Source organism: Panthera tigris, chromosome B3 (assembly GCF_018350195.1).
Source record: "Panthera tigris isolate Pti1 chromosome B3, P.tigris_Pti1_mat1.1, whole genome shotgun sequence".
Lineage (NCBI taxonomy): Eukaryota > Metazoa > Chordata > Mammalia > Carnivora > Felidae > Panthera > Panthera tigris.
The window spans coordinates 58449840-58475740 of NC_056665.1; the positions used below are offsets into that span (position 1 = coordinate 58449840).

The 25901-nt window shown below is 45.1% G+C and overlaps 1 protein-coding gene and 1 pseudogene across 2 annotated transcripts in view; one reads left to right on the top strand and one right to left on the bottom strand.

Moving 5' to 3' along the window:
• The window catches only part of SORD (sorbitol dehydrogenase), a 35368-nt gene extending 12296 nt beyond the window's left edge, over positions 1–23072 (bottom strand). Inside the window, exons 1-4 of one of the 2 annotated variants that reach the window (XM_007081762.3) lie at positions 22872–23072; positions 9170–9203; positions 6433–6597; positions 1875–2034 (exon numbers count right to left, since the gene is read on the bottom strand). In XM_007081762.3, the coding sequence (XP_007081824.1) occupies positions 1875–2034; positions 6433–6597; positions 9170–9203; positions 22872–22934 (422 nt within the window). In that variant the 5' untranslated portion in view covers positions 22935–23072. Of the gene's footprint in view, positions 1–1874; positions 2035–6432; positions 6598–9169; positions 9204–16511; positions 16563–22871 lie in introns of those variants that run through there. The other variant, XM_042988972.1, reaches the window with a different exon arrangement.
• Positions 23073–24377: 1305 nt separating this feature from the next.
• On the top strand, positions 24378–25488 carry LOC102953586 (annotated as a pseudogene).
• The last annotated feature ends 413 nt before the right edge of the window (positions 25489–25901 follow it).

Genomic DNA, 25901 nt, shown 5'->3' on the forward strand with positions numbered 1-25901 from the left:
TCTAAGTTTCTTCCCAGCTCTGATCTTTCCTGACTTTATAAACATCAGAGAATAATGCAACTTGGTGGTTTTCACAATAGGGTTGAGGGAACAGCAAAAGGATAATCAAGAAGTCAAGGGGGAAGCAGGAAGATAAAAAGAAAATAAGGTGGGTAGGAAAATAAAGAGGCCGTGGTAGTATAGGAATCCTCACAAACAGAAACCAGAGAAGAGGGTGTGGGTCCAGGGCTGGTGTGGGGACGTGAGCAGAAAGCACCCTGGGAGAAAAGGAGAGGTGGGGGGTTGCACGTCCCCTAGGGGCCCTCCTCAGCCCTCCCATTAACACTGCCAAAAGAATACAACCTCCCCCACCATTGTCTACAAAGGCCCACCCACCCCCATCCCCAGTGCAAGACTTCCTTTCATACCTAACCTGTACTATCCCCCAGACACAAGGCCATATCTATGACATATCATGGCACCATTCATTGAGCACCTACTATGTGCCAGGCCTCATGCTGAGTACTTGATAAACTTTTCTCATTGAATTCTGTCAATAAGCTATGCATTTCACCATATTGGTGCTATTATCATTTCCATTTTACGAGCAAAGATATTGAGGTTACAAAGTTTAAGTAACTCGCTGAACGTCACACAGTTGGTCGATGGCAGAGACCAGTGGTTAGTCTTGAAATTTATCATTTTGCTTTTCTGCCTTTCATGAAAACCTCGTTTGGTGCCTTGACTTGGAAAGGGCCCAGAAAAGGGAGGATGGTCGGAAACCACTTGATGAAAGGTAGACTCTACACACATAACTTGCTTTCTTCTAGAGCAGTTAGATGTTGACTTAAACGCATCACGAGGTCTGGCCTCTGACTCCTCTCAAGGCTTCCAGTAGGCACTAGAAAACTCAGATCTATCAGACTGCCCCTGTAATGGGCACCTGGCCCCTTTCAGACAAGCCCCATCCTGACCAACAGAGCCATAGCTGGGGCCAGGTCGGAATGGGAGGAAAACACACCTGTCAGACAGTCAGAAGGAAAGAGGCACATCAGCACCCCAGAGCTCCATGGGTGCAACACTGTGCTTCTGCAGATACCAATTCTCACCCCAAAACCATTTTGAGAGTTGGGGTAGGGCAGTGAGCACAGGACAGGAATTTAAGACTCTCAGCTGCCCCAGCTTGAGTCCTTGCTCTGCTCTGCAATCTCTTCCTGGGTCTGCACCCTTGCACAAAACTGCAGTCCTGGTGCCCACCTCACCATTATTCTTATGCAGGTTCAATAAGATGAGGTATGCAAAGCACTTATTAGTAAAAGGCCAGGCATGTGGGAATAATAATTGTGATTTCACATGCATTGCCTCATTTAAACTTTGGGTGATTAAATGAGACTGAAGCAGAGGAAGGTTAAGTCATTTCCTCAAAGTCACTCACTAGGAGAGAGTGGATCCAGGGTCCCAAAGCTCATGCCCTGGCTCCATGCCATGCCTCGTCTGTAAGCCCCAATTGTTGCTGTTACTGGGGGTCACTGCTGTAATAAGTTCTCTTTCCTGGGAGCTGCCTTGGAAACCAGTAATGGAGGACGAACCTCAGCAAGTTATCTGCAGGATGGCTGGAGAGGAGTGAGTGATTTTGGCAACAATTTTCTATTGTTGCTCTAGGAAAGGGGAACTTCAGCCCAAAGACTAAAACCAAGTACTGTGAGTCAGTCTTAGCCCTAGTCAAGCTGCCTTCCCTCAATGCCCCCAGAAGGGCCTGTGGAGGGGATGCTTCGTGTCTGAAATTATAAGCTGAAAAGAACAAAGAAATCACCGCAGGAAACTAGGAGAAAGAACCCCAACCAAAAAGGAGCGGGGGAGGTCCCAGGTGGCCAGGCCAGGCCTTGGGCACTAACTTGTAGCAGAAGTCAGCGTTGTGCTTATAGAACCGGCAGAGGTTCCCGTCATCAGGGGGCGTGGCACAGAAGAAGATGGATGGCGACAGATTGTATCGGCCAATCTTGCAGAATTCATCCATTTCTCGCAGAGCACCTGGCTCGATGGCAACACGATCCCCTGGAGAGGAAAACGTGAGCAGGGGCAGAGCTGCTGTGAAGGGGCACATGCTCCTGGGGAGATGCCAGCAGGGGGAGACACCCACCTCCCCGGGATCCAGGGCCCCCTAGACAAGCTCAACCCATTAGTGCTTCCACAGAAAACTCAAGATGCTACACAGAACATGACCAGCACACTTCTCCAGACTGGTTTGGCCTGCCCTTTTACCAACCATGGAACAAGCCAATCCACCCCTCAGCTCCACAACCACTTCTCAGCTTGGAAAACACAGAACCAGTCCCATCTCTAAGGCAAGCCAGGTCCAGGATTCATCTCAAACCGCTGCATGGAGTTTGCAGACATTTTTTTTTCTTCACCTGCTTTGAAAATATGGGCCAAGGCCTTGACAAACACAGGAGCCACAATTATGGCATGCCTTATGTTCAGTCTGGTTGCATTTTGACAATAACTAGGAGTTAGGTGATCCCCAGTTTGCAGACCTGCTCAGGCAAATGACCCACAGAGGTCTCGGGCTCTGGCAGAGCAGAGAGTAACTTCCAGGTTTGTGAACTAGTGTACGTCTCCTCTGTCTCACTATGCTTGCTTGGAAACCCAGCCCTAGAATTGGTCTTCTATCTTTTCATTAGGAAAATTGTCAAACTGGGGTGCCTGGGTGGCTTGGTCAGTTAAGCATCCGACTTGGGCTCAGGTCATGACCTCACGGTCCGTGAGTTCGAGCCCCGCTTTGGGCTCTGTGCTGACAGCTCAGAGCCTGGAGCCTGTTTCAGATTTTGTGTCTCCCTTGCTCTCTGCCCTTCCCCTCCTCATGCTCTGTCTCTGTCTCTGTCTCTCTCAAAAATAAATAAACATTAAAAAAAATTAAAAGGGGTGCCTGGGTGCCTTAGTCAGTTAAACTTCTGACTTAGGCTCAGGTCATAATTTCATGGTTCGTGAGTTCAAGCCCCACATCGGGCTCTGTGCTGACAGCTCAGAGCCTGGAGCCTGCTTTGGATTCTGTGTCTCCCTCTCTCTCTGCCCCTCCCCTGTTCATGTCTGTCTCTCTCTGTCTCAAAAATAAATAAACGTTAAAAAAAATTTTTTTTCAAACATACACTGAAGTTGGAAGAACTGTACAGTGAACACCTAGATGTCCTGCACCTCGATTCTTCAATTAACATGTAGCTAATTCTCTTTATCACATAGCTGCCCATCCATCCCATCTATCTCTCCTCTATCCATTGAGCCATCTTCTTTCCTGATGCATTTCAACGTAGCTTGTAGCCATTAGTACACTCCATGCTTAAATACTTCAGCCTGCCTATCGTTAACTAGAGTTCAAAACTTGTTTAAGGTTCTTTTTTAAGGTAAAATTTAAATATAGATAAAATGCACAATCTTACATGGATCACTAGATGAATTTTGAAAAAAATGCATTCACCTGTGTCATATAAGCCCCTATCAAGATACAGAACGTTACCACTACCTTGGAAACTTCCTTCCTTTGTGTCCCTTCCCAGTCAGTCCCCAGCCCCACCCGCACAGGGGTGGAACAGTGGAACTAGGGCCCTCCTTAGCCTGAGGAGTGTCACCCGTGGGAGCTTTTCCCTTTACTAAAGAGACACACCTTAAGTTATTTTTATGCCTTTGCATTAAAACTACCTACAGATGGGGTGCCTGGGTGGCTCAGTCGGTTGAGCGTCCGACTTCAGCTCAGGTCACGATCTCGCGGTTTGTGAGTTCGAGCCCCGCGTCAGGCTCTGGGCTGATGGCTCAGAGCGTGGAGCCTGCTTCCGATTCTGTGTCTCCCTCTCTCTCTGCCCTCCCCCATTCATGCTCTGTCTCTCTCTGTCTCAAAAATAAATACACATTAAAAAAAAAATTTTAAAACTACCTACAGAATAACACAGGGTCCTGGGATGTAGTTAGCGCTCATTAAAAGTAGTGGCGGTTGGGGCGCCTGGGTGGCGCAGTCGGTTAAGCGTCCGACTTCAGCCAGGTCACGATCTCACGGTCCGTGAGTTCGAGCCCCGCGTCAGGCTCTGGGCTGATGGCTCGGAGCCTGGAGCCTGTTTCTGATTCTGTGTCTCCCTTTCTCTCTGCCCCTCCCCCGTTCATGCTCTGTCTCTCTCTGTCCCAAAAATAAATAAAAAACATTGAAAAAAAGAAAAATTAAAAAAAAAAAAGTAGTGGCGGCAATGATAATAGTAATATAAGTAGTATTAACTATTTGCATTGTATTTATCATTATTATAATTATCTGAGCTGGTGTTATTGTACAGGAAATTCAAACTATAAGATAGACAGCCAGATTGTATTTAAATTAAGAATTTTTCCATGCCTTAGATTTATTGACTCTAAGATTTGTGTGAAAACTTTATCAACAAATGTTAAGAACTACTCTATGAGTGTGTTCCTTCTTTCTAGACTAGTTGATTAGAATTTTCAGTCCAAATTAGCATATGAAACACTTAAATAAAAATTTTGTCTTCTAAAAGAAAAAAAAAAAAGGATCCACAGAAATTCAACCATATTTATGCAACCATAAAATATATTCCCCTAACCTGTGTGTGTCTCTTCCTTCTATCCCTCTCTACTTTCCCCTTGGCCCACTGAACTTTCTCCAAATTATGGTCTACCATTGACGATAACTTCTGCAATCTAGCATTCAAGAGTCTCCATAATCAGGTGGAGTTCTATATTACTCAGTTTTGTCTTCCAGTTATTACATTGTAATAATATAATAATAACAACTCACAGCTGTACAGTTTTTTAAAGAGGGACTTGTATATAGATTATGCATTTTTATCGTCTCCACTAACTCCCCAACACAGAACCTCTACTCTGAGCACCATAGAATTATTAGCGACCCAGATATATTATGCTCATCTCTGTGATTTTATTACTCTGTTCCTTTAACTAGAATATTAGCTTCGGACCCCTTCACTAACTCAAATACAAAACCGTTTTCAAGTCTCCAGATGCTGGGCAGGCCAATGGTTCTGAGCACTTGCTTTAGAGTCAGAAAGACCAAGACAGGCGTCCCAGCTTGAGACTCACTAGTGTATGACTCTGCCTAATCACCGTGCTTTACTTTCTTCATCTGTTAAGGAAGAAAATAATGCCTACCTTATACAGTTGTTTCAGTAATGACATACATAATTATACATGTAAATATTTAACATGGAGGCTAACAGTAAAGCAATGAATAGTAGCTACCTTCTTCCTACAATTATTATTGTTAAATATCTAGCCCCAACACGTATCTCCTCCATGAACCTTCATTTAAGACCTCTGCCCACCACAAATGCCCTTTCTTTGAACTGCACGAGCCAATTCTTTTTCATACCTTATAGTACCCAATAGTCTTATTCTCTAATTATTGGTATTTATGTCCTGATGTCTGGTCTTCCCAACTAGATGAAAGTATCCAGGTATCATATCTTCTCAATTCTCTGTATCCCTCAAAGCACAAGGTTGGACTCATTGTGGATTGCACTCAGCACTCATTATAACTGAAATTTAAAGAACCCCCACACTCTTTATTATGACTAGTATTTAGAGATCTGGTCCCACAGGTAAGAACCACTCAGGGGCTGTTGGAAACTATGAATCTTCCCCTTTGGGATAGCCCCACAAAATTCTCAGGGGCTTTCTCAACTTCCACTCATGATGAATGGAGAGCCTGACAACATTCCTAAGTGAGACACAAGTCTAGCTTCTTCAGGGCCAGGAAGTTCCTCTTCATGTAGCTGTGCTCAGAGAGCCTTCTAACTAACAGAGAAATGGTACCTCCTGCCAACCTTCTCCTTCCCTCAAATAATCTGATGTCATTTCCAGGCTGTACAGTGGCCTCATCAGCAAAGGAAGAATAAAGCCAACAGTTGGCTGTGTCACACAGCTCGAATTTAATTCACTTACATCACAGGCTGCCAATAGCTGAGAATTCCTCCCTTCAAGAGAATGAATTAAGCAAATCTAGAAAAATATTGACAGTTTTCCAGTCGTCCAATAAGATCAGCGACTGTACCAAAGGCCCTGGTTCTCAGCATGTGGAGACAGTTTGTGGTTCCTATGCCTGGAATGTTTCCCCCACCCCTTTAACTGGTTTATTCCTTGGTTGCCTTCAGGTGTTGGATTAACTGTTCCTCCCTTCAAGGAGCCAGGGATCTGGTTAGAACACCCTGGTCACCTTTTCTTCTCTGTTGGCCTCAACACAACTGTATTTAAGGAACTGTATGTGTGTTCCAGGCCCGTCTTCCTCTGTGGAAGGTAAGATCCATGTGTGTAGAAATTGAAGACTGTCTTATTCACTGCTGTAACCCCAGGGTTTAACAGAGGGCCTGGCCCCAAGAAAGTGCACACAAATATTTATTTATGTTGAGGGATAAATAAAACAGTGAGTTGAAGGGTTTTGCTGACCTGGCTTTAGGTGCTTTACCAATGATCCCACTTTTACAACTGTTCCTGAAGCTTCATGCCCCAGCACCATTGGCTTCTTCACAATAAAATCCCCAATTCGACCATGCTGCCAGTAGTGGACATCTGAGCCGCAGATTCCAACTGAATGCATCCTCAGCAGCACTTCTGATAAAAGGAAGGAGAAAACAAGTGAGGGAATGAACCATCCTCCCTGCAGCCTGAGGCACCACCATACTTCCCCTCTGGACAGGAAGAGGGTTTGGTTTCAAAGGCCAGATACAACCACAGAGGGAAACAAGCTAAACAGCAACACTAATGAAGGCTTACAAGCCAGGAAAAGCTTCCACAGAGCAAAATAACTGCTTTTGAGGGTTAATGCTATGTGTCAGCTCAGCTAGGCTGTGGTGCCCAGCTGTTTGGTCAAACAGAAGATGTTGCCGTGAGGCTATTTTTTAGATGTAATTAACATTGGAGTCTACTGACTCAATAAGTAAATTATAAAAAGTAAAGCAGATTACTCCACCTAATGTGGGTGGTCCTCATCCAATCAGTTGAGGGCCCTAGGAGAAGATTGAGATTTCCTGAAGAAGGAATTCCCCAAGACTGAAACATCAACTTTGACCTGAATTTCCAGCATGCTGGTCAGCCCTACAAATTTCAGATTTGCCAGTCCTCACAATCACATGAGCCAATGAAGATAAATCTCTTCCAGCCCTCTCTCCACATACATATATAATAAACCTATATATAAACAAATCTATATGCTCAATCTCTCTTTCTCCTCTCTCTTTCTTGGTTCTGCTTCTCTGGAGAACTCTAATCCACTGCACAAATAAGATATTATTAATGGGAAGAAATGTATCAACCATGTAAGGGAAAAAACTGTTTTCGAGGAGAAAACTGTTTCTAGACAATATGCTACGCCTGAATCTTAACAATTCCTGAGAGGAAGGCTGGCAAAATCTAGGCTTGGCAACACTTTGTGAGCTATCTGGCTGCGTTCTGCATGCCTGTTGTTCTGTTTAAAAGTGCAGATTTAATTTAAACCACCCAGAGATTTCAACTGGTATTTCCCCTTCGCAGGTTTGAATAAAGTGAGATGTGTTGGTATTGTTGTTGTCAGTTTTCCAAATTGGAAATAATGATGCTACTGAGCCCCTCTGCAAAACAAACACGAAAGGATTACTGGCCCAGTCTGACTAAGGTGAGCACGTTGCAAGTATCTCCCTCAGAAAAAGCTCTGCCTTAGAAAGACAAAGAGACCTAAAGCTCTGCTATGCATGCAGGTATTGCACACCCTGCCCTTGCCACACATCACGGGTGATCCACAGGTGTGATTCTGTAGAATCTTCTCTGTCCTTGGCCTTGGTGACAGAGTAAGAAATGGCAGGGTGAATACTGAGATCAAAGGTAGAGAAAATGATCTCAGAGTTTCCTCTCTACCAATTTATAATAAGAGATTAAATTTCACTTGCTAGAAATGCTAGCTGAAATTTGCTATTATTTCCCCATCCAATCAAGGGCAGCAAGAGATGAGAAAGAAAAAGCAGAATGTTGTATCAGAGAAACAGTACCAGGGTCCTTTGGGTCCAAGACAGCCCTTGTTTGGGTGCTTCTAGAATCCATACTAACTTTTCAGGACACAGTGAGGTGCTCTTTCATGTCTCTGAAACACCGTATCTTGGTGAAAACACTTAAGCCCTAAATATACATTACCTGTTAAACACTGATAGAAACAGCTATTATCTGTATTCTTATCACTATAAATCAACAATGCAGCTGACCTTTGAGTAGCAAAGCTCTTGAGATTCCAGGAAAGTTGCCTTCAATCTGATGTTCACACGGAAGCTACAGCTCTGGGGAAAGGTGGGAAAGCACATCCCCAACTCAAGGACAGAAAGGACACCTGAGTGGCTGGGTGCTGGGATGAGCTATCTATAGACACTCTCCCCCTTGCTCTCAGCCTCACCACAGAGTCCTGCACATTATGAAGTGGGACTCAGGGGACGAGAGGGATTGAAAAACTGTCAGCAGGTATCTTGCCCAAGCCAACAGGGCGGCATGACTTCCCCAGGTACAGACACCACTCAAGGAAATGTGCATATCAGCTGGGCCTCACAGGCTCACCTGGTGAGAGGCCGGAAGACTGGAACAAAGGTGGCAGGAACCCTGCCCCAGAGTACTCACCCGGTGTCTGTGCTTAGTTGATTATGACCGTGGGGTGTTGCTCCATACACCCCCTCCCACCCCCACTGGACAGAAAGTCCTAGTCTTCTTCCAATGACGCTCTCTTTTCTAACTAAGAGATTAAGTTCTGTGGACTTCCTCATTTTCCAAACTTGGGTAAGGGTTAGGGTTAGGACAGGATTTGGCCACCCAAATGGCAGCTTATATAGAGAGAGTAACTAACCTACCTCTGTTGTTAGGTCAAACAAGGAACAACTCTGCCTTTTTGTCCAGAAATTGAAGACATTTAATGTCAAAAACTCTGGGACAAGTCAGCAGTCTGATGTGGTAACTCTTCTGGTTCTATCACTGTTTTTATTTCATGTAGGAGTCAAGTTGAACCTATCCAGTCATGCTGTGAATAACAGACTGGGTTTACAGCCTAACAAAAACACAGTTTTCAATTGGAGGTAAAGTAATAAACAGAAGGAAAAGGGGGGGGTAAGGGAACAATGCACAGGTGTCTCCAGTGTAAATAATAAGAAGTAAGTCAAGTGTCCCAAGGACCTACCATTTGGTCCTGGTTCAGGGATCGGATAGTTCTCCTAAAGGAAATAAAATAGAAAAACCATTTAGTATGCACAATAACTTTCCCTTATGAACATTTTCAACTTTTTTTTAAAGTAGGCTTCACACTCACTGTAGAGCCCAACATGAGGCTTGAACTCATGACCCTGAGATCAAGACCTGAACCGAAATCAAGAGTTGGACACTTAACTGGCTGAGCCACCCAGGTGCCCCTCAACTATTTAATTAATGTGGAGTTTCATTCAAATGCTTCTTCTTAGAATTAACACAGGTTCAGACCACACTGCTACCGGGTGAATGCCTGAGGGGACACACTAGATAGTGCTGACTCTAACTGCTGACCTCACCCCACCCACGGATGCAATTTACCCTGGACTAATAAAAAGTATATATGCTCCCCTAGGCAGAAAGGATGTTTGGGCTGTCTTCCTATCAGATCCTGCCCTCCTCAAAAACCACATTCTTAAGATACAGATTTGTTTGGTCTGGGAAACTCATAGGGAAAGGATAGGGTATGTGGTAATTCTATGTGAGGGTTTTGATCTCTACTCGTACCTTTACATCAGCACACGGACCACTGCTTGGTCCTCTCTTCTGAAACCTCCCATGTGGACTTTCAGATGCCCTTTGGGAACACACAGGACCTGCATTTTGACTACTCTCCAGGTTCAACAAGCAATCTAGGGCATCTGGGTGGCTCAGTTGCTTGAGCATTTGATTTCGGCTCAGGTCACGGTCTCATGGTTTGTGAGTTGGAGCCCTGAATTAGGTGAGCTTGTGCCCTGCCTCTGGTGAGCCTAGCTTCTCTCTCCGTCTCCCTCTCTGCGCCTTACTCATCTGCACTCTCTCTCTCAAAAACAAAAACAAACAAACAAAAAAACCCCAATCTGAGCTATTCTGGCATTCACAGCTATTATTAGTTATTATTATTATTATTAACATTAACATTAACCAACATTTCTTCCCATTGCTAACTAGCTAGGAAATTCCTGGTGACAAGAAGGAAGGACAGTGAGTGGCTAAATCCAAGTGTTCATTTTATGAATTCTTTGAAGGCAGCCAAGAAGAGGAAGGAATGTAAAATGTTCACTGTACCAACTATGTGCCAGACAACATTCTGGCTTCACACACATCATGGCACATGGCCCACAGTTTGTAGATGAGAAACCTGAGGCTGGGAAGTTAAATAACTTGGCCAAAGCCATACCACCACAGAGTGGATAAACCAGGACTAAACCTGATTCCCCAACTGCCTCACTGCATCCCACACTGCACTCCAGGGGTAGAAGATGCCTTTTCTCCTTCCAGGGTGATGCAAGAAGCAGCCAGACAGGTGATGACAATGTTGGGGCTGGGCCCCATGCACAGTGCTCTGTCTGGGAGGGGCACTGCTCAAAGCTTGCCCCCTTCAGAAAGCCTCCCCCAGATGCTTTAATAGGGTAGCAATAAATGACACCCAAGCTATTTTGCTAACAAAATAACCTCGATGCCAAAGACCATGCCTTCAATCTCTTCAGTCACCAGGTACAGTGTACTGCCTCAAACATGGAGGGGAGGGAGAGAGGTTTGTTCTTGTTATGTAACCACTGTCCATGACGGACACCAAGGAAGTTCTGTGGTTCTCACTCAACTCAGATTACCAACCTTTCTGTTGAAATAGCTTGATGCTAATTTGAATTCCTTGCCCCCAGTGGAACCAAGTCCAAAGAGACAATTGCTAATGCTGATTAGCTAACATTGACCAACTTTTTTCTACCAGGTCCTGTGCTAAGTGCTGCACATGCATCACCTCGGTTCATCCTCACAGTGATGTGCCCATGGCAGCACTATGATAAAATTGGTGGAACTATATCCAAAGCAGCTTGATGTGGGGAAAACACTTCTCAAGGCAGTTTTTCATCTCTTGATAACTTAAACTGGCTACCTGTGAAAGGAAGGAAGGAAGGAGGGTGGGGAGAGGGAGTCCATCTAAAAATGGGCAACTCAGGATAGCTGGCTGTCACCAAAACCGCTCAGAGCTGCAAGTCCCATCTCTGACATTATACATCAGGGATTGCCACATAAAGTTCTGTTTCTCTCATACTGGGTGAGATTTTAAACTGCAGGTTAATTGAAACTAAAGAGTAAGGCCTTTATTTCAAACATGGAACAGCACCCCATCCTTCCCGGTAAAGGCACTGTTAGGCAACTTCTCAAGAAACAAGAGATAAATCCACAGCATATTCTTCATATCCTTACCTCCAACCAGGCCAGCCCTGAATACCCATTTAGGGGTGGAGAGGGGTAAGAATCAAGCTCAAAGCCAACAGTTGGCCCTGAGTCACTAGAGATTACCACTGTAAACATATGCTGGAGGTTAACAGAGCTGACCAACTTTGGCCATCCCACCCCCGCAGAGCTGCAGTGACTTTCAGAGACACTAGAGGGCGCTGTGCTGACAGCACGGTTTTTCCTTGGTAGCAGATCACACATGGTGGAGAACTTAAATACCTCTCCTTGCAAACCAACTTTTTTTTTCCATTCTCATTCTTGCTGACTCTAACCACTCTTACAATTCAGCTTGACTCCTGACTCCCCTCTCTGCAGGAGACATGCCACAGAAGCACAAGACCATGTTAAGATCAGTCCCTAAGTCTGTAAATGTTATCCTAAGCATGGCTGCAGAGCTCGTGTTGTAGAAAGTTATCACAACGGGGTCACTGAAAAAACTTTGCTTCTCGTTTGTGGTTCCTTGGTATGACGCTGGCCACAGTCCTCTGTTTACTTAATCTCCTTTTTCTGTCTCAGATTTCGGTGAGGATATTCTTTTGTTCACCCATTTCTTAGCCCGTCTGAGATCCCTCAACTTCCCCTTTTATCCTCATTGCCCTTCCATCCTCCCAAAGTTTTGTTATCATGCATATTCAAGCTTTCCTAAACAGTATTTCTTACCTTTCTGGGAGTAACAGTAAACAAAGGGATAAGGAGGAGTTAACTGTTTTTTCCAGCATTTTTCACAAGTCAGAAATGCATCACAGACATCCTTCCATCCCCTCCAGGTCTCCTCCCACCTCCTGGAATAAGTCATGGAAGTACTTCATGAAGAACTCTGTGGGGGAGCGCCGGGGTGGCTCAGTTGCTTCAGCCTCCTTTGGCTCAGGTCATGATCTCACCGTTCATGAGTTCAAGCCCCATGTGGGGCTCTGTGCTGACAGCTCAGACCCTGAAGCCTGCCTCTCTCTCTCTCTCTCTCTCTCTCTCTCTCTCTCTCTCTCTCTGTCCCTCCCCCCCCCCCCACCACTCACACTCTGTGTCTCTCTCTCTCTCTCAAAAATAAATATTTAAAAATAGAAAAAAAAAAAAAAAGAACTCTGTGGGAACATGGAATCCTCCCAGGTGTTTCTTGTATCCTAAATGGTATCTTGTATTTCCTAAATATACTTTCTCAAGTTAGCCTAAATATTTCTCTCCCAAATATATCCTCATAGCCCCTTATCTTCTACTTCCACCTGCACATCTGAGTTCATATACCCTCAGTACATCTTGCTTGGGTTCCAGAAACAGCCTCAACATGAGGAGAAATCAAGGGAAGTTGCCTTCTCCCTCCGGCAGCTGACCTGTGTGGAGCAGGGGTGAAGCACTCAGACTCTGGAACAACATGTCTGTGTGCAAACTGAGGCTCCCCTCCACCAGCTGCATGACCTCGGGGCAGTTACATAACCTCTTTGTGCCTTCAATTTCCTCCTCTGTATAATGAGGATATTCAGAAAATAGAGTGCCCGGCTCATAGTAAATAAGTTAGGTCTTATTACAAAAGAAATAGAATCAAAGTTATTTTTTCTATAATTAATTCACAGTATGGTTGAACCAGCTCTGGACAGCCTTGTCCTTTTCCTTCTGAAAAGGGTTACTTCTTAAATTTGTTTTGGGGAGAGGTTATTTCCCTTGTTTGTCACATCAGTATTAAGAGACTTGAACTGCTTTTCTTAAAAGGCTGGAATTTGGGAGAAAGTGATATAGGATTCCAGCCTAGTGTTTTAAGCCTGATTCTACCAGTTGTGGGAAGGTGTTAGGCCAACCTCCCTGCCTTAGACTGAGGGCTTAGAGGCTGGCCTCACCCCAGGTCCTCAAAGCCCACGTTCGCCTCCCACCCCCATCTGTACCCAGACAACCTGTTGTCTGGCTGCCCTGCACAGACAGAGCAGGAGAGAGCAGAAGACCTTATTTTGGCTTCCCTCCCTCCTCAATTTTCCTCTTCCCTTGAGCATGTTTTGAGCGTGGGAGGAAAATCCAAAGATTTCCTAATTAGCCATTTTGTCATAAACGGCTTTGTTCTAGGGGCGCCTGGGTGGCTCAGTCAGTTAAGCAGCCAACTTCAGATCAGGTCATGAATTCACGGTTCATGAGTTCGAGCCCTGTGCTCGGCTCTGTGCTGCCAGCTCAGGGCCTGGAGTCTGCTTCAAATTCTGTTATCTCCCTCTTTCTCTGCCCCTCCCCTGTTTGCGCTCTGCCTCTCAAAAATAAATAAACGTTAAAAAAAAAAAAAAAAAAAGACTTTGTTCTAGCTGCATTAGGCCTGGCAAACTTGGGGTCAAAGTAGAAGGGTTGAACACTCTCCCAAAGTCCACTGAGCCACTCTCCGGCCCAAGCCCTCAGGGCTCCAACCAGCCTTCTTCTGCTAACAATCTTTATAAAATGCAAATCAATTTAAAGTGCCCAGTGGCCCTGTAAAATCCTAAACTCTCTATGTTCTGGCCACCGTGTTCTCAGCAAGCCTCTGCAATTAGCAGCACACCCTTGCAGCAGAGCCTGCTTTGGATCCTGTCTCCCTCTCTCTCTGCCCCTCCCCAACTCTTGTACACATGGTCTCTCCAAAAATAAGCATTGCAAAAATAATAAAAAAAACACTGAAAAAAATAACATTAAGCTGAATATCACTTCACAAAATCTGAACATTTTTCCTCCAGTAATTAGTGTTCTTAATGTCAATCTGATTGAGAAAATTGCCAGCTTTAACAGCCACACTAAAAGATCAAGTGGATGCCAATACTGTGAGTACATATTTCTCCTCCTTCTTAATTTTTGTCATGCAATTTTGAAAGATAAATTTCCCCCCATACCCATAATTCTAACTTTTCCCTTCAGAATAGGGCTTTTACTACCTCTCTTAGTAGTACTAGGAATTATTACATAAAATGTTCTGATCCTATTTGTGGTATTGTTGACTGCCCCTGCTGCTTTTAGGGGAATGTGTTAGCTTTGTGCCTCTGGACCTCCTGCAGACAAAGGCACTGTCCTTCCCTATCGGTTGGCAGAGATGGCCAGATTTGCTGGATTTAATTTCCTGTTGTTTATTGGTTTGGGTCTTGTTTTATTGTTAAAATAAATATTAAAATATTAATAATATTTAATAGTAAATTATGATATCATTTAATTTAAATAATATTGTTTAATAATAATATTAAAATATTAATTAAAATATTAAAATAAGGGAAGGGGTATTTCTTTGGGCTATTTGCTACTACCTGATTTTCCCTTTTTCAGAAGGAGTTTTAGACTATTTTCAGTGCCTCTGACTAATAAATCTAGCTCAGGTGTTAAAGGGTTAAGTAGCCAGCATTTCCCCACTCAGAGTAAACTCCCAGTGTAATCCAGCTGATACTTGAAGCCTATCAGGCCCTTTAAAGTGATCTTATAGATACTAGCTCTGTCAGCTGATGGCAAAAATAACCAGGGAAAAAGACATTGTGCTCAGGACCACTGGAGGTGCCAGTGTTGATGCCCCCGCATTAAATAATCCCCTTGTCCTTACCCACAAATCTTAACAGTAAAGTACATATGCAAGGATGGGATATTTTCAATGTGTTATATTACAGACATAGAATTATTTTACTTTAAAAATAATTATTACAGGGGTGCCGGGGTCAGTTAAGCAGTAGACTCTCAATTTTGGCTCATAATTTCACAGTGTGAGATTGAGCCCCCTATTGGGATCCCCACTGGGCATGCAGTCAGTTTAAGAGTCTCTCTCAAAAAAAAAAAAAAAGTCTCTCTCTCCCTCTCCTCCTGTCCCACCTCATAAATAAATAAATAAATAAATAAATAAATAAATAAATAAATAAATAAATAAAATTTGTACAGATTCAAATCAAATCTTTTGATCTAGGGTATAACACATTTCCTCAAAGTGCAAAAACTCATCTTCATGGGGCCTGATTAATGTTTAATTAAGCTCCATACTGGTACATTTCCTCTGCCCTTTATAATTAAACATCAACCCATCATTCTAAAATGACTATTTTCCCTTTAACTTGTTCTTTCCTCCAGAGGAAAATTTATCATCCCAAAATTTATCTCTTTGGCATAAGAATTATTTTAGGCTGATTATTTTTAACAAACAGCTGAATAGGAAAATATCTGAAAACTATGTAAATTTTGTAAGAGATTTATGCTGACAAGGAAAATCTCCATTTGTAAGGGTGTCTCCCTCTCTGTTCCAGGAAAAGGATAACTATCTCTCTAGATAGTTTTCTAGGAAGAAGGCACAGATTTAAATTTGCATAACAACCTTACCCTTGTTTACTGTGCTTTTTCCTGAAACCTGCCATAACTGGTTTCCCTCACTCTAGGACCTTTTGTCTTTAGCTGGAAATGGTATTTAAGATGGTGGCTTAGGCCATTTCTGGAAATTATTCAGTTTTCCTGATATCTCCCATGCATATAGGAAGTACAGTTATAAAATTTGTTTACTGGGGCTCAGTCGGTTGAGCGTCTGACTTTGGCTCAGGTCATGATCTCACAGCTCACAGGTTCGAGCCCCTGGTCGGGCTCTGTGCTGACAGCCTGGAGCCTGCTTCGGATTGTGTTTGTCTCTCTCTCTCTCTCTGCCTCTCTCAAAAATAAATAAACATTAAAAAAATTTTTTTAAAAACAACTTGTTTAGTTTTCTCTTGTTAGTCTGTCTTTTAGGGGCGCCTGGGTGACTTAGTTGGTTAGCATCTTGGCTTACGGACTTTGGCTCTGGTCATGATCCGTGAGCTCGAGTCCTGCATCAGATGCTCTGTAGTCAGCCCAGAGCCTGCTTTGGATCCGGCCTAACCTCTCTGCCCCTCCGCCACTCTCGTGTGCGTGTGTGTGTGTGTGTGTGTGTGTGTGTGTGTGTGTGTGCGCGCGCACGCGTGCGCGCCCGCCCTAAAAATGAATAAACTTAAAAATAATACATTTTTAAAAATCTGTCTTTTATTACAAGGGGTCTCAGCCAATAACCTAGAAGCACAGGAAGAAAATTATTTTTCCTCCCCTACATGGTAAAACAAAAATCTGACTATCCCCTATCCCAAACTCACTGTTCAGCTTCCTGGATGTGGGGGCTGGGTTGTTCCATTCTCCCTGGCCAGATGCTGGTGCCTGAAATCTGGCAGAGCTGTCAGGGGTAAGGCAGATAAAGTGGACGCGCAGTGGACTACTCCTGATGCAATACGGACCTAGTACTACGTCTACTATTGATGCAACACCTACAGAAACTGATGGGAGAATTTACAAATATTTACAACGTTTGACATTGCCGTAACATCAAAATGTAGCAATACAAGCATATCAGTTCATGGCTAAAAATATAAAATTGGTGCTTCATTCGGGATAGTTTGTGAAGCAATGCATGAAAGCACCCAGCGTATGCCTGGGATATAGTAGGCACTCAACATGCTCTCTCTTTGTTTCCCTTACCTTTCAAGTGAAACCTAGAGCATGAAAAAAAAAAAAAAAAAAAAAAAAGCCTCCCTCCTCCCCCCACCAAAAACAGCTTCTGTGGAAAAAACTAATCTGTTTTATATCTCAACTTCATGAACTAGTAACTCAAAGAGAATTCATTTCCCAATCACAAGCAACTTCTGGATTTCTCAAGACTGACCAGAGAGACACAAAGTAATTTGACTGGTAAATACAGATGGATATAAGATTATCTCCTGGGCCCACATGTATTATAATTTGGCTAAAAATTGTCCACATAGCACAAAAAGAAAAAAAGATTGTCCGTGCATTTGTAGGTCTTGGTCTCATCTCTTTTTATGCTGAGATGTGTAGGGCATCTGATGCAGGACTCGAGCTCCATAAGGCTGGGTCTTTTACAGCACCATCCCACTGTAATGGTCCTGCCCCAAGGTGGGCCATTTTGGCATATGTGGGATTATTTTGAGCTGAAGGGAATCGAGATCCTGTGGGCTCAGGAGAAACGTTTGCCCCTCTCTTAAATACAAAGAACAATCTAAATTGGAGACTCTTGGGTGCCTGGGTGCCTCAGTTGGTTGAGCATCGGACTTTGGCTCAGATCATGATCTCAGGGTTCGTGGATTTGATCCCCACACCGGGCTCTCTGCTGTCAGTGAGAAGCCAGGTTCAGATCCTCTGTCCCCCTCTCTCTGTCCCTCCCCAGCTCGAGCTCTCTCAAAAATAAACATTAAAATAAATAAATTAATTAATAAATTAGAGGGTCTTTACAGAGTAAGGGCTATCTATTACCAGAGATAAACTTTATCTGAGCCATCTATCTATAGGGCAGGGCAAACATTTATTTACCAAACATTTACTTTTTCATTTTTCTGTGAATTACATTCATTCCCTTTGAAGTCCCAAGCCCCTATCCCCTTTCTCCTTGGTTCAGAATGACACATATACCTCATTTTGCCTGACTGTCTTTGGAATTTCCATTGTCTGTATGGATTCTCTGGACACATGCTATTAAATTTTATTTTCTCCTGTTAATCTGTCTTGTGTCAATTTGATTCTTAGTCCAGCTAGGACCTTTGAGGAGACAAGAAGTCTTGCTCCCTGACATCATCTAGTCCCCACACACCCCAGAGATGAGAACTACTGTCATCCCCATTATACAGATGGGAAACTGAAGCAGAAAGTAATTTGGTGAATCACACAACTATAAACAGCAGAGCTGGCACTAAATCCCACTCGGGGCCTCAACCTGGCTCGTGACCTTATTACTGTTTCCTTTTTAAGAGGACCTCAGTGAGCTGACACTTTTTGCTGACAGGCTGTTTGCCTCTTTATGCATCAGCTTGGCTGCCTCTCCCTTGCTCCCTTCTCTATTTAAAATAGGGAGGGAAAAGTCAGTCTTTTTTTGTTACCTCACATTTTTGTTTTTCTCATTATAAATGAAAACCACCAGTCAGTGTATATGTGTGTGTGCTTGTGTCTATGTGTATGTATGTATGTGTGTGTGTGTGTGTGTGTGTGTGTGTGTGTGTTTAGGTGAACATACTCTCTCTCTCTCTCTCTCTGATTTACCATGCAACTTACAAAATGCCTGGAGCCCAGGCACCATGGAGGCCTGAATCCCCAGGTCAGGGAGCACTGAAGCTGCCTTGGCCTTTCCCTTGCTGTGGTTGAGGTCATCACTAGCTACATAACAGGCAAGGAATTTAATTTTTCCTTCCCTGCGGCCACAGCATCAAGAAAGAAAAGGGAATCCAGCCTTCTCCATAAGCAGGAAAATGGCTAATTGTTCTGTTTCCTTCCCAGCAGGTGGAAGATGGCAGGAGTTTCAAGTGGCCCAGGTTAAATTTCCCCCACAGAAGCCCAGCCATGGCTGCTGGCTGGTCTCTGGGCTGTCCTGAAGTGGGATGGCAGCACTGGGAAGGGTCGAGCCCTTGCTTCCTGCTTCAGAACCCTTCCAAATCCTGCTACAGATTTTAGAAATTGGCCTCCCCCCAGACAGCTCCCTTCACATGAGTTCCTGAGGCACAGCCCTTTCTTTCTATCAGTGGACCCTGAGCCTGGTCGGACAAAATGGCCACAGCCTGCTCTGCCCAGGAACTCTTGGATTTCATTTTGGTTCTCCCACAGAAAGAAAAACTGGTGTTCCCTCCCAAGGTGCCCCAGGACTGGTCCTCCTTGTTGCTTTCTGGTTTACTAACAGTACCAATCCCCAGTCCCAATCTAATTACCTATTCACCTTACAGAAGGGGGTGGAAGAGTAAAGATAGTCTATGGAAGTAGGGGAAGGGGGTCCTTCTCTGGAGGGAGTGGTGAGGGGCCAGGAAGGTCTGTGTTGCATTGCAGGTATCTGAGGCAGCATAGGCATCCCTGGTCACTCTTCTCAGCGGACAGCTTTCTGCCTTTTCCCATGAGTGTGAGGCTCTCTCCAGGGTAGTGTCCTCCATTTGCTTTCTCACTCTACATGTCCTACTCAGCCTAGGCAAGTTCATCCAGCTACAATTTCCCACTAGGGTGCTACTTTGGGCAAGGCAATAATATTTTGTTGAGCAGGACAGTGCTATATTTGAGAATGAGGGAACTTCGGGTCCCCCTACTTCTCCACCATGTTGACTCCTCCAACAGGGCAGTGCTGTTAACTCTATGAAGTCTGTCCCTCAGTTACTGTGACAAACCCTCTCCCCATTCCCAAATGCCTTGTGGGGAGGAGGTGAAGTACTGCCCAGTAGAGAAGCAAATGACTCCTGAACTTACATTTCCAGCTCCAAAAAATCAACCCTGCACCCCCGATCCCTAAAACCAAGGTAATTTCTCAAAGACACCTTGATGTTGTGTCCTAGAGACATCTTACACTCAAACCTGACCTCAATATTTTACTCTACTCTTTTGTCTAGTAAATGATCCCACCACATCCTACTCTCAAACAAACCTGAGGCTCTCATGAATCCACCCTGAACCATTTTAGTGTAACCACAGGCTACATTCTTTAGCCCATCATGCATTTTCTAGAGCCTTTAGGATATACCCACCCCAACTCATCCCTAATCAAGAGCAGATTCTAAGGCAAAGTTGATTAAAAAAATTTTTAATTAAAAATGATTTTTTAAAAAAAATTTTACAGAGAAAGAGTGCACGTGAACAGGGGAGAGGGGTAGAGGGAGAGAAAGAATCTCAAGCAGGCTCCACACTCAGCACATAGTCAGACATGGGGCTCCATCCCAGGACCCTGGGATCCTGACCTGAGCTGAAATCAAAAGTCAGATGCTGGGGCACCTGAATGGCTCAGTCGGTTAAGTGTCCTTGGTTAAGTGTCCGACTTCAGCTCAGGTCACGTGAGTTTGAACCCCATATTAAACTCTGTGCTGACAGCTCAGAGCCTGGAGCCTGCTTCAGATTTTGTGTCTCCCTTTCTCTGTGTCCCTCCCCCACCCATGCCATCTCTTTCTCAAAAATAAATAAACATTAAAAAAAATTAAAGAGGGGCGCCTGGGTGGCTCAGGTCATGATCTCGTGGTTCGTATGTTCAAGCCCCACATTGGGCTCTCTGCTGTACATGTAGAGCCTGCTTGGGATCCTGTCCCCCTTTCTCTCTGCCCCTCCCCCGCTTGGTCTCTGTCTCTCTCTCTCAAAAATAAATAAAATTTTTTTTTAAATTTTAAAGAAAAAAGTAGGATGCTCAACCGACTGAGCCATCAGTCACCCCTAAGTTTTTAAAAAAATTATTTTTTTTTTAATTTTTTTTTTTTAACGTTTATTTATTTTTGAGACAGAGAGAGACAAAGCATGAACGGGGGAGGGGCAGAGAGAGAGGGAGACACAGAAACGGAAACAGGCTCCAGGCTCTGAGCCATCAGCCCAGAGCCTGACGCGGGGCTCGAACTCAAGGACTGCGAGATCGTGACCTCAGCCGAAGTCGGACGCTTAACCGACTGAGCCACCCAGGCGCCCCAAAATTTATTATTATTTTTTTTTTATAAAATCAATTTTAAGGTTAGCTTCCCGCTCCCTCCAATCTTCAAGGCTTTGTTCTAGACAGCCATGACAGAAAGAGGTCATCTGGCTGAGCAGTGGGACAGGCTGAGTTTGAGAGTTAAGGCGAAGCAGATCCTGGGGTTGCAATTCTAGTTCTGCTACTTATTAGGTCCAGGACTTAAAGCAGGCCCTGAGCAGATGGAGAATCAGGTCCTGTCCACCTCTCCAGCTTTACCACCCTCCAGTCATACATCACACTATTTGCAGGGCCAGTAAACAGAACCTGTAATCTTGTACTCCACATATCTTGGCACTTGCTCTTGCATTTATTTGCCTAAATGACTCCTACTCATCCTTCAAGAACCAGGTCAAGTAGCATCCATCTCCTCTGGGACCTCTCCCCTAGGTCCTAGGTTAAGGACCCCTCCCTGTGAGGTCTTTACTCCGTGCAGCCTCCAGCAAAGCCCTCACGTTGTCTTACTATTAATTTCATCTTGTGTTATAGCAATAAACACTAATAGTGTCACTTTAATTCAAGACCTTGTGTGAGACTCCACAGTGAGTGCAGAGAGCACTGGGAGTCAACCTCTGAGCTCTCATCTGGGCAAGTCTGTCATCCTAGGGGCAGTCTTTTTTTTTTTTTTAATGTTTATTTGTTTTTCAGAGAGCACAAGTGGGAAGGGGCAGAGAGAGGGGGAGACACAGAATCCAAAGCAGCTCCCGGCTCTGAGCTGTCAGCAGAGCCCGACAAAGGGCTCTTACTCATGGACAAGAGATCATGACCTGAGCCGAAGTTGGACGCTTAACCAACTGAGCCACCCAGGCACCACAGGAATCGCACTTTTCTTCAACTGAGAAAATAGGAGAATTGGCTCAGGGCAGGAGTCCTTGGTCTGGGGTCCACAAACCTCTAAAGGTAGATGGAGGGACTTAAAGGAAGTCCATAAAATCTCTGAACTTGCTGCTAAACTCAATCTATTTGCATTCTGTGAGGAGACCACAAATTCATAAGTAGTCAAGAACTGTTAATCTGGATAATCTCCTGAGTCTCTCCCATCTAGATTGGGTGCATAGTCTCTTGAGGAAGGAGGTGCCAGGGAGCAGTAGAGATGGCTGGCATCTGTCCCACACACCCACTGCCATCCCAGGCCCATCTGAGATGGACTTTGTCAAGGGACCCCTGGCATGACCACAGGGCTGATCCTGCAGCTCCCTTAACTTTGGCCCCATGAGCCAGGGAGCAGAGGTAGAAGTATGGTGGACATACACTTAACGCTCTTAAAGAAACATGGGAGCCGGATCAAAGAGGAAAATGGCTGGAAAGTGAACCAAACGGGGACTAAGGGAGGCAAGGAGGAAAGAACCTTTAGAGACATGGACACTATTCAGATACAGAAGTCTAGCACAGGCACAGGCAACACCATGAGTCCTGGTGACGGAGACCTGTGCTGGAAGGAAAAGGGACAGAAACTGGCACTTTCTGAGTCCCTAGTTAGTGCTGGGTACTCTTGTGATCATAATAATCCTGCAAAGGATGTGTAATCAGCCCCAGGCAAGAGAGATTAAATATGAGTTCCACATCTTTTAAATGTGGCCTCCTTTCTGCCCTGCACTGTCTGCTCAGAGAAATTCAGAGCATATCCTACATCAGGCAGCCTCCTGGTACCTCCTTTTAAAAGTGCAATGATTAGAGACTAGACTGCGAATCTGCAGCTGGCAAAGGAGGGAGAAGGCTTCAATCAGTTTGCAACTTTTCTAGGCTCTGGCCACGTGCCGGCCACGGGGCTGGGTTCCGGGAGGCACTGGACAAGAACCTTCCTCTTAGCACTTTACAAACCAGCCATCCCCTCCCCCCAACATGGTAACCAGCTCTGATCTGGGCGGCCAGGGCACAGAGGTGCAGGCCCAGCGCAGCGCTGGAACTGGCGAGCTGGGACGGCGGCTTGGCCGAGTTCGGAGGCCAGCAGGGCAGGGTCCGGCTAGGCTTCCCACTCCCCTTCCCGTTTTACCAGGCGCAGGTCTCCGGGTCCGTGCACCACCAGAGAGAGGTTCTCGGGCTTGGCCGCCGCCATGTCGCTGTCTCCCTCCCGGGTCGAGGCTGCAGTCTGCAGGACGCGTGGTGATTCTGGTGACAGCCCCGCGAGGGTTGGGGGTAAGGGTTGGGAGGCCCTGGTTGTCAGAAAAGGCGCACGCCCGGCCGGGGCGTGGCTTCCTCGCCTCTGACAACCTGGGCGGGGCTAGCGTGGGGGGCGGGGCCTTCCTGCTTCCCTCAGGCGCTACCTGGGGGCGCTGGGGGAGGGGGGCCTAAGGAGGGGCCAGAGGAGGGGGTAGGGGAGAGGCGAAGCCGGTCCTCCACAGTCGTCTGCAGGCGCTGCTGTTTAAGTCGGCGTCATATCCAAGGGAACATTGCTGTCCTGAAAGTAACCTGCAGAGGCGTCAGCCACCAGACTAATGTCCTCAGACTTGAGCTGCAGAAGAAGGGGGTTCTGCAATGTGGAGCAGATTCTGAAGGCTAGCACTGAGATTCTGATAAGGTGTGTCTCCGTCTTACCTAGAGGTGAGGCCTGGGGGTCTGTATTTGTATTAGCATTGGAAATCTTGAGGCTGCAGATAGGGCACGGTCTACACTTTGAGAAACAGGAACTACACTGATGCAACCTTCATGTGGGCCCTGTATCCCCAGCACCCGGCAAAGTGCCCAGTACAAATAAGAATGAACGAATGCGTCAGTCGGTACAAGTAAGAATGAACGAATGGCTCAGTCGGTTAAGCGTCCCACTTCGGCTCAGGTCATGATCTTACGGTTCATGAGTTTGAGCCCTGCCTCGGGCTCTGGGCTGACAGCTCAGAGCCTGGAGGCCGCTTCAGATTCTATGTCTTCCTCTGTCTGCCCCTCCGCTGCTTGCACTCTGTCTCTCGCATTGTCTCAAAAATAAATAAACATTAAAAAAAAAAAAAAAAAAAGAATGAATGAATGAATGAATTGACATACCATCTCATGGGCTCCATGCATCAGAGTGAAGAAGCTATGAAATGGAATCTGCAAGCCCTTTTTCTCTTAACTGTCTCTGCTTCTTGTAATAGAAGCCGGACTTCCGCGTGCATTCTTCCTTCAGGCTTCTTTTTCCTCAGAAACAATGAAAGTTTACTCCAAGGGGAGAGCTGCCCTCAGGCCTGGCTTCAGTCCGTCAAGGTCCTTCCCTCCTTTGAGAGTAGTGTTCAGGATTTCATTCCCTACAGCCTCTCCCCACACCCAGACATTCTGCTGGATCATTTTATCCCTCCTGGGAGACTTTCCCCAGCACCCAGCCCTTGGAGATAACCCTGTGGCACTCACTGCACACTCCACAGATGGGTCACAACCTGTACTTTCCTTCCCCAACCTGTAATCATCCCTTCCCCAAATGCTCTGGAAGGTCACTGAGGGCAAGGCTTCATTTCTTAAAAAAAAAAAAAAAAAAAAAAAGTCTAGCCCATATTGAGCTCCAGTTGGAAGAGGCGAGTCCGGTCTCAAAATGGAGGTAAAACCACTGCCTGGTTGCCCCCAGCCGGACTCTGTCTCCGCCGCACGGGGCGGGGGGCATGATCCAAAGGAACCAGAGCAGTTGAGAAAACTGTTTATTGGTGGTTTGAGCTTTGAAACTACAAATGATAGTTTATAAGAACGTTTTGAAAAATGGGACACACTTACAGATTGTGTGGTGATGAGAGACCCCCCAAACAAACCATTCCAGGGGTTTTGGTTTTGTGACTTACTCTTGAGTGGAAGAGGTGGATGCAGCCATGTGTGCTTGACCACACAAGGGTGATGGACGTGTAGTGGAACCAAAGCGAGCTGTTTCTGGAGAGGATTCTGCAAAGCCTGGTGCCCATCTAACTATGAAGAAAAATTTCGTTGGTGGTATTAAAGAAGATACAGAAGAATACAATTGGAGAGACTGCTTTGAAAAGTATGGCAAGATGGAAACCATAGAAGTTATGGAGGACAGGCAGAGTGGAAAAAAGAGAGGATTTGCTTTTGTACCTTTTGATGATCATGATACAGTTGATAAAATTGTTCAGAAATACCATCACTATTAATGGGCGTAATTGTGAAGTGGAAAAGGCCCTTTCCAAACAAGAAATGCAGTCTGCTGGATCACAAAGAGGTCGTGGAGGTGGATCTGGCAACTTTATGGGTCGTGGAGGAAACTTTGGTGGAAGAGGAGGCTACGGTGGAGGTGGTGGCAGCAGAGGTAGATATGGAGGAGGTGATGGTGGATATAATGGATTTGGAGGTGATGGTGGCAACTGTGGTGGTGGTCCTGGTTAAAGTAGCAGAGGAGGCTATGGTGGTGGTGGGCCAAGATATGGAAACCAAGGCGGTGGGTATGGCGGTGATGGTGGAGGATATGATGGTTACGATGAAGGAGGAAATTTTGGAGGTGGTAACTATGGTGGTCGTGGGAACTATAATGATTTTGGAAATTATAGTGGACAACAGCAACCAAGCTGAGCACCCATGAAAGGGGGCAGTTTTGATGGAAGAAGCTCGGGCATTCCCTATGGTGGTTATGGATCTGGTGGTGGAAGTGGTGGATATGGTAGCAGGAGGTTCTAAAAATTTTCGGAAGAAAAGGGCAACAGTTCTTAGCAGGAGAGCGAGCGAGTTGTTGTCAGGAAAGCTGACAGGTTACTTTGAGACAGTCGTCCCCAGTGCATTAGAGGAACTGCAAAAATCTGCCACAGAAGGAATGATGCTCCATAATCAGAAAAGTTCCTGCAGCTTAAACAGGAACCCCTTCTTGTTCAGGACTGTCATAGCCATAGTTGGCGAAAAGTGCAGCTATTGATGAATGCAATGTAGTGTTAATTAGATGTGCATTCCTGAGGTCTTTTATCTGTTGTAGCTTTTTCTTTTTCTTTTCATTACATCAGGTATATTGTCCTGTAAATTGTGGTAGTGGTACCAGGAATAAAAAATGAAGGATTCTTTAACTTTTCAAAAACAAAAATCTATTAAGTGTCTTACTTTTTTTTTTAATTTTTAAATAGCTTTA